This window comes from Ailuropoda melanoleuca, chromosome 4, assembly GCF_002007445.2.
Source record: "Ailuropoda melanoleuca isolate Jingjing chromosome 4, ASM200744v2, whole genome shotgun sequence".
NCBI classification, from domain to species: domain Eukaryota; kingdom Metazoa; phylum Chordata; class Mammalia; order Carnivora; family Ursidae; genus Ailuropoda; species Ailuropoda melanoleuca.
In genome coordinates, this window is record NC_048221.1 from 54,978,728 (window position 1) to 54,987,110 (window position 8,383).

The 8,383-nt window shown below is 57.6% G+C and overlaps 1 protein-coding gene and 1 long non-coding RNA gene across 6 annotated transcripts; one reads left to right on the forward strand and one right to left on the reverse strand.

Moving 5' to 3' along the window:
* Positions 1-1,119: 1,119 nt before the first annotated feature.
* On the reverse strand, positions 1,120-8,148 carry LOC117801938. 5 transcript variants are annotated; one of them, XR_004624792.1, is made up of 4 exons: positions 6,153-7,838; positions 4,846-4,949; positions 1,383-2,482; positions 1,120-1,275 (listed from the first exon to the last, which is right to left on the reverse strand). It is a non-coding gene; the product is annotated as an uncharacterized LOC117801938 (long non-coding RNA). The 5 variants fall into 5 exon arrangements; XR_004624794.1 differs by having other exon boundaries at positions 2,353-2,482; positions 6,153-7,831; XR_004624795.1 differs by lacking the exon at positions 1,120-1,275 and adding an exon at positions 8,010-8,148 and having other exon boundaries at positions 1,282-2,482; positions 6,153-6,276.
* Positions 3,925-5,730, forward strand: GP9 (glycoprotein IX platelet). Its single transcript, XM_034658862.1, has 4 exons — positions 3,925-4,074; positions 4,507-4,605; positions 4,836-4,961; positions 5,058-5,730. Exon 4 carries the CDS (start codon positions 5,069-5,071, stop codon positions 5,600-5,602), a length of 534 nt encoding a protein of 177 aa, XP_034514753.1. The 5' UTR covers positions 3,925-4,074; positions 4,507-4,605; positions 4,836-4,961; positions 5,058-5,068; the 3' UTR covers positions 5,603-5,730.
* Positions 8,149-8,383: the final 235 nt, after the last annotated feature.

Below are 8,383 nucleotides of genomic sequence, written 5' to 3' on the forward strand. Positions count from 1 at the left end.
AGGCAAGAGGACAGGGTCCTGGGGCAGAGCTGGGTTCCCGTTCTCGAAGTGAAGGAGGATGTCAGAGGAGAAGGGGGGGTAATGATTGCTTAAGAGAGGTGGAAGTCAGGGCCAGAGGATGGGACATAGAGTGAGCAGAGAACCACCCCAAAGGGGTCAAAGTCCACAGATATGCAGAAGGCAGTTGGCCAACTTGGCTGCTTTTGGGATATGGCAGTGGGGGAGAGAGGACATTTCTAATGGTGCCCCACGTTACCAGCTGGGTATCTGGGTGGATGCAGCTGCCCTCCCTAAGCTGGAGAACACTGGGGGAGGCTGGCTTTTGGGGAAAAGACACCCAGGTTTAGGCCATGGTGGGTATGAGCCCCCTGCAGGATGCTCAGAGGGGATGTCCAGAAGGTACAGGATGCCCAGGTCTGGGCTGGCGTTGGAGATGGGTGGGCAAGTGGGTGCAGCTGGACTAGAAGCCAAGAGAGAACACACATGACTGAGATAGGACTCGGTGCCCGCAGGAAGGATTGACTGTACCGGGGTTAGTTGTGAACCCAAGGGACCGAGGGGAGTGGGCAGGGAGCGTGCTGTGGTGTTCACAACATGCACACACAATCACGTGCACACACACACAAAATTTTTCCAGAATCAAGGAGGTTGTAAGCATGTTTACAGACTGAGAGGTAGGAGGGGACCAGACAGAGTGCGCCTTCACATATAGGGAGTGGGTGCTGACCTAGTAAGGAACTTGAAGGGGGAGGAGTGGAGAATGCCTGAGTTTCTCCACAGGGAAAATGGCGTAGGATACAGGGTCAGCCAACTTGGGCAGCCCTGGAAGGAGGAGCCTCCCCACCTCAGGAAACCCAAAGAGCTGTCCCTCTCCCACCCTCAGCCCCCGTAAAGGCCTGTCTGACCGAGATAAGGAGAGCAAGGCATTCTCTTTATGCCCAGAGATGCCTTAAATAAAAGCTGCCGCATCCATACAATGGAACCATGGCGAACACTGGTGGCATATGTGGGTGTATTCACAGGTGGAAAAAGGAGGTTTCAGAAGAGCGTGGGCCCCAAGTGACCCGATTTGGGGTAAGAAGAAAATACACACAGGAAAAAAATAAAAGGCAGTCTTGCTTGATATTGAAATTGAGGGAAAATTTTATTGTCTTCTTCCTGCTCATCTGAACATTCCATTTTTCCACAACAAAAATGAGTTCTCGTGTGTGCTGTTTTTTGTTTGGTGGTGGTTGTTGTTGTTGTTGTTGTTGTTTTTCTTAAGTTGTACATATGCTAAAAAATAAAAGAGAAATCTCAGAGGCCCCAGAGGAAGAGCGTGTACCCCACTAGGTCAGTCAGGCCAGGAAACACAGCCTGGGGGTTGGGGGACCACCACTCACCGGGCCTCCTTCCCCACCTGCCATAAAGGCATGCAGGCAGATGAAGATGGGCCAAGTCCAGGAGTCCACAAGTGGGAGAAGGGAAGCTCCATGGAGGCTGAGGTTCCCGCTCTGGGGTCCAGGTTCTGGACATGCCAGGTGACCCCAGCTAGAGCAAGCTGTCTCCAGAGCAGGCATGACTCCAGGGGACCAAATGACACCTTCCCTCAGCACCCTGCTCTGGGCCAGGGATCAGAAGGTTGGGGAGGCTGGCCCTTTGGGCACACCGGGGAGCCACCCTGGGCTTCACAGGAAGGTGAATGGCCAGTTCCTTCCCGAGAGCAGAGCTGGGCCAAGCACCCTCTGGGGCTGGCAGGAGAGAGCCCAGCGTCCTGGCCCCGGGGGAGGGCAGAGGCTAGCCTGAGAGGGGCTCGTGATACGAAATAAGGAGCCCACATTCTCGAGTCATCCTGAACATGGACAGTGTATCACAGTGTGTTTTACCAAAATGGGCTCTTACTTAACACTCCCATGCATTTCACTCTTGTCACTCAACAACACAATGGAAATCCCTCCGACACAATTCATGCAGTTTTATTTCATGTAACATAACGTCCATAAAGCATCCTGCGGTGTGCATGCACCAGTAACTATTCCTTTTGTTTCCAGCTTTTCGCTACCATTAACAACGCTGCAATACACGTCTTTGGGTACTTCAAACCAAACCAAACCAAACCCAATCCCAGGAGTCCTAGGAGCAGCGGGCCATTGACAGGGCCACGGGGCCACGGGGCCACGGTGGCAGGGGAGCCTCTCAGTGAGTCAGGCTTCCCCTCTGAGCGGCCTGTTGGCATCTGCACAAGGAGGGGTCGGGTTAGAAGAGGACCGGGGACCCCCCTGCAGATGGAATCTTTCAGAGTCAAAGCGTTGGCTCCCTCCGGCAATCAGCCGGCACAGACTAAGGGAGGCCTCACGAAGTGCAGGTGCTGACCTTGACTTGGCACCGCGGCTCAACCGCAGACACGGCCCTTGGGGAGCTGTTGTGCTGTCGGGGAGAAGCAGGCGACAAATACACAGAGGAGCGGCAGCGTGCTTCGAAGCGAGCCCCGAGCAGCGAGATGCTGAAAAATAAAACACTCACACTATGTGAACACAAGGCGTGCTCCTGTGGGTCTAGCATAAATGGGGTGGCCAAAGCACCCCTCTGGGGCTCCTGGGTGTCTGCCTTTGGCTCAGATCATGATCCCAGGATGTGAGGAGCCTGCTTCTCCCTTACCCTCTGCCCCTCCCCCTGCTTGTTCTCTCTCTTTCTCTCTCTCTCTCTCAAATAAATACATAAAATCTTAAAAAAAAAAATAAGGCCCTCAGCTCTCCGCCCTTGACTTCTGCTGCTGCTGTGACTGCAGGTGTGGTCCCAGGTGCCCTCCGTCGTGGCCCAGGTACCACCTGGCACTGCTCAAGTGCCCGTGGAGCCTCAGCCGGCAGCGTAGCAGGGGGAGGGGGGACTAGGACCCGCTTCTCAGGTTTGGTGTCCGTGGCTGACACTGACCATGACCATGGGAATGGCCCATGGGTCCCCTTCCTCTCCTCAGTGGCCCCTCACTCTGGGCTCCTCTTCCAGGCCCCTCTAGCAAGGTCTCTGTTTACTTCGGTTGCTAGAACTCCCCTACTTGTTTCCAAAGCATTGCTGCACCCCAGGGGTTCCCACACTTCAGTAGCCCCCCACACCCTCCACGGGCAGGAATTGTGTCTTCCCTGCAAGCCCTTTTCTGACTGATTTGATATTTCATATGCGTGCAATTTTTATAACTTACTATAAAATGAGTACATGAATCTTAATTTTATAACATACTTCTGTATAATATTTTACTGTTAGGCTTGGTGTTTATTAATGATTTTTCAATATGAAAAAATAAGTAAACTGAAAATCCACTTATGTTTTCAAGGGAACTCTGTATCCCTAACGTAAATGGAAAACTGATGCCACGCCCCTAGGTAAAATGTAGCTATAGAGATAAATATAATGCAAATAAAAAAACGATCTTAAATTCTAGCTGGAAACCAATGACTGATGGGGACTGAGCCACAGGCTTGCAGCGTCCCGTGGAAGAAAAGGACCAGGAGGTGTTAGAAGGTGCTAAAGACGCAGTGACACCGAAAAGTGACTCTCCTTGACCTATTCCGAAGAACCAGAGAAAATTTAAAACGCTGTCGTTCTCCCCGCCTAGGATTCTCAGCCCGTGGTAGCCGCCCCGCCCACACCTGCATACGCAAGCAGGACAAGGATTATTGCTCCCATTTCCCAGAGGAGCAAGTGTGAGCTTTGGAGGAACAACCAGCAGAGCCGCTCAGCTCCAAGGCCTCCTCTTCCTGGAAGCCTTCCCCACGTCCTGGGACCTGGTGAGGGGTCTCTCTGGCTCTCCCACAGACCCTGTACTGAGGCCCAGCGAGGCACCGGTGGTCCACAGGGATGCACTGTGGGACCCCCTTCTGTAAACAGGGGTTGACCTACCATTCAGGGCACAAGTCCCAGGGACCCCGAGGGCCTGCTGCCTCCGGACACAGACCCCCAGGGCTGCAGGCGGGGGATAAGCCAGGCTATTTTCATCATTTCCTTCCTCCCACTCGAGCGGCGGCCACCATCGGCTGCCACCTCAGTCTCGCCCAGGACAGTTCAGGCCACAGAAAGGGGTGCCGGCTGCAGACCTCACAAGTAAGTGGCCCTCCTTATTACCCAGCACCACCGCCCACAGCCACCCCCACCCAGGTGGGACGGTGGGACGGGGCCTGGCAGGGAAAGGAGGCCAGCCACCCGGCCCGCCTCTGCTCCCCTTCAGCTTTCCCCTCCAGAAGACAGGGTTGGGTGGGGGCGCTGGCTCTGAGACACGGGCTCCTTGGTCGATTCATCTAATATTCACGGCCTGCTGTGGGCCAGGCCCTGGTGGGGAGAGCCTGTCTTGGGAAGGGGAAGCAATGGTGGGAAAGTCGGCGAACCAGGCAAGGGCCTGGAGCTCATGAGGCCTCATGAGGAATTGGAGTCCCTTCTCGGACGCAGACCACTGGGTGACCCTGCATGAATCACTCTCTGTCTCTGGGCCTCGATTTCCCCAACTCTGAGCGCTAACCTAGATGTGTGGCTTTCCAGGGGGAACCCCTTCTGGGACTCCCTCCCGGTCCCCACCTCAGCATCCTCATTCTGCTGTTTTCTACATCGGGTATCACGTAAGAGTTCACCGGGCCATAGGTGAGCTGTGGGAATCCACGGGAAGAGACGTGGTCTGTGAAGTCCACACCATCGGCCTGACCCCAGGCTTGGGCGTGGGGGCTGGGGGGTAGCCTGGGGGCCAGGGGTCAGGACTGGGAAGCATCTAGCAGGCATCTGCACCCCTTCCCCTGAGGAGGGGCTGGGGTTTCTATTAGGGGCCAGGAGGTCCCTTCTCAAGAGCGTTCTTACCCTCACTCCCCCCTCCCCAGCTACACTCACCCTCAGGCCTTCTGAGTGTCCGGGAGGCTCAGCTAGGCCTGGGTTAGGCGCCGTCACTTCCTGCAGTCTTCACCACCCCATTTCACAGAGGAGAAGGCTGAGGCCTGAGAAAGGAGGTGAGTTGTCCTTTGTCCCATATCGGTCCCACTGGCCCTTGGCAGGGGGAGCGGGCTGCCAGGCCCTCCCTTCCCTCACGGCCACTCTCCCCACAGCCAGCCTGCCAATGCCTGCCTGGGGAGCCCTGTTGCTGCTCTGGGCTGCCGCAGAGGCCGTCAAGGACTGCCCTGTGGAGTGCACCTGCCAGGCCCTGGAAACCATGGGGCTGTGGGTGGACTGCCAGGGGCGGGGGCTCACGGCCCTGCCCGCCCTGCCGGTGCACACCCGCCACCTCCTGCTGGCCAATAACAGCCTTAGCTCCGTGCCGCCCGGCGCCTTCGACCACCTGCCCCAGCTGCAGACGCTCAATGTGACGCACAACCCCTGGCACTGCGACTGCGGCCTCACCTACCTGCGCCTCTGGCTGCAGGACCGCACGCCCGAGGCCTTGCTGCACGTCCGCTGCGCCAGCCCCACAATCGCCGCCGCCCGCCCGCTGGGCCAGCTGACGGGCTACGAGCTGGGCAGCTGCGGCTGGCAGCTGCCGGCGTCCTGGACCTACCCGGGGCTCTGGTGGGACGTGCTGCTGGTTGTCGTGGCCACGCTGGGCCTGGCTCTCCTGGCCGGCCTGCTGTGCACTGCTACAGAGACCTTCGACTGAGCCCAGCCCCTGGGGTCACCGCCAACCCGGGGCCGGGCCCTGAGCCCCTCCCCAGACTCCTCCAGGCCTGGGCAGCCGGAGCCACCAGTCACTCCCAATAAACTGGCTGTTCAACCGTTTTATCCAAATTCAGAATTCTGGTTTTTTTCCTCTCAACACTCAAGTCTGGCTCCTTCTGGAAACCTGGGTCCATGTTGTTAGAACCAGATACCCACTGGGGCTTCTCTGTCCCCCAGGTTCCTCGTAAAATGGGCTGTCCCACGTCCTCCACACCAGCCACCCCCATCCCACAGTCTGTGGACATCCCGAGCCCTTCCTCTGTGCTGACGGGTCCCAGGACTCGGCTCCTCATGCTCTCCTCGGTCCTGGCACCTGCTTCGTGCATGGGCCACTCCAGAGGGCCCAGGCAAATCTCACGCCAGCGTTTCGCTCCTCCCCCCCCCTCAATTCCACAGAAAGCTGGCTCTCCCCGTGCAGCGGTGAGCACAGCAGGAGGCACGGAAGCCCCTGGGCGGGAGAAGATCCGTTTCCACCTCTCCGACACACATACCTTGAAAGGCACTCCACTGTTTCCAAAATGGCCTTTGGCCGCGAAGACACCTGCTCACACGGCCCCATCCTTTTTCATCTTCTCTTATAAGCTCTCTCTCCTTTTCCTCCTCTCTAGCTCTCTTCTTCAGAAACAAAACAAGTTCTTCCCTGTCTCATGGAAACAACTCCAGGTGCTGACATCAGACACCTGCAAACTGGACTCCCACTTCCACCCCCAGCAACGGCCACCAAATTCTTCACACAAGACACTTCTCTCCCTCAGAGGAATTCTGGTGCCAGCAGTTAAACTAATAAACTTTTTCCGCCTCATAAGAGAATATTTCCAGGTCTGTTCCTGGCCACCCCAAATCCAGATATAATTACACCAAGGTCCTTCCTTCGAGGAGGTCTGTGCTGTGGACCCGTGGCTCCGAGGGTGCCACGGGGAAGGCCAGGTGGGCACAGAGCACCACTGGAGGACACCGAGCCACAGAGGTGAGGCTGGAGCAGGAGGCCCAAACTCAGGGGAGAGAAGGGCTATAGGGAGAGGTGGGGTCTGCGGCAAACCAGAGGGCCCGTGTTCCACCTGATGCTGCCTGCGGAGGCGTGGGCCCAAGCACCAAGTCTCCCCATTCTTCCGGGGGGGCTGGAAATCTACACTTGTGTGTGAAATCTCTGACCCAAGTGCTGGCAACTAAATCCAAAAAATGTTACGGAACTATCAACAGCACAAATAAAACACAGTAACGGGCTGGATGGAGTCCACAGGCTGGGAGTCTGCGATTTTTGCAGGCGGACTCCGCTGAAACAGGGCTGCCTTGTGAGAATGGGAAAAGCTGGCCTCTCCTCACGGGGCACTTAGTATGGGTTTGGCCCTGCGTGAAACACCTGCCGTGGGTCCTTCTTCTGCACCCTGCGAGGAAGGCACTGCTCCCCCACACTGGACAGAGGACGAGGTCCCAGGACCCCTGACAGTCCCTTCACAGGCATGATCCCGGAGAGCTCCCCTTTCACACCTGAAAAGTGTCTCCTTGAAAGTTTCCTGAAACTAAGGACCTTCAGCCCCCCTGTTTCTGTGTGGGGTGCCCCTCAATTCTGCTTCTGCTCCTTCCTGAGGCCAACACATCAGCCACAGGTCTGGGCACAAGAGCGATCATAAGCCTTGATTCTGCTAGCCAAGCGGCTGGTCCCGTGAGAACCTGCCAGAAGCCGAGACAGCACAGCATCACCAGTGCAGAGGATGACACCCCTGTGGGCAGTGGGGAGGGGAGGGACTGGCAGCGGCCGGCTGCGGATCTCCCAGGGAGGATGGCGGACTCAGACGAGAATCCCCAGAGAAACAGGTGCCCTGGGAAATTCAGCCAGCCACCTCCTCTGTCCCCATGGTCTTTGTCCCAGCCCAGCAAAGTGGCCACCACGTACACAGTCCCCACCCACTCCACAGCCACCAAACCAGCGACCACAGATTCCACCATCATGACCAACCATCCCCACTGGCCACCACTGTTCCCTGCAGGACCGCAGTTCCCAGCCACCCCTGACGGCCATGAACACCGCCACCTTCGGCACCCACATGGCCTGCTCTCTGGCCTCACCCTTGCCGCCCCTCATCCTCTCGACTGCAGCCACAGAACATCCGCCCTGGGAGGCAACACCGCCCCCCCCCACGAGCCCCCTCCCGCCTCTGTCACCACTAGCAGTGGACAACCACGGACCTTAGCCCCATTACAAGCAAAATGCTGTCTCTGCCACTGCCCTCACACGGTCTCCATGGCCTCATCCTCTTGACCATCTCCTCCACGAGAATTTTCAAAATCAAGCCTCACGTGGAGAATTCACTGAGGTGACCTTGACCGACTGCTGTGACCACCCCCACCTTGCCAGCAGCTGACCCCCTCAGCTGACCGCCGGCGTGGGCTGTTCACCAGAGGGCCTTCTGCCCCACTCCAGGCTCCTGCTGGGTCAAGCTCCCAGGCCCTGCTCAGAGCCCTCTGCTGTCCCCTGCATTCCTCCGGCCAGCGGCGAGGGAGAGAGCAAATGGGAACGCATGGATGTTTGTGGCCAGGCCAGAAGTGGTGGCGATGGCTTTCGCAAGCAGTCATTGTCTGGAACCAGGAACCGGCCCCACCCTAACCGCAGGGAGGCCTGGCACCGCGCTCTTCCTGTGCGCGCAGCCACAGCAGCAGGTGGGCATCTGGCCACCCTCGGCCACACGAGGTCTAGGCGAAGCTAATGGTGATCGATCAGAAG

Bases quoted from the DNA above. Each gene is read 5' to 3' on its own strand.
- GP9 (XM_034658862.1), top strand. From the start codon at position 5,069: ATGCCTGCCTGGGGAGCCCTGTTGCTGCTCTGGGCTGCCGCAGAGGCC.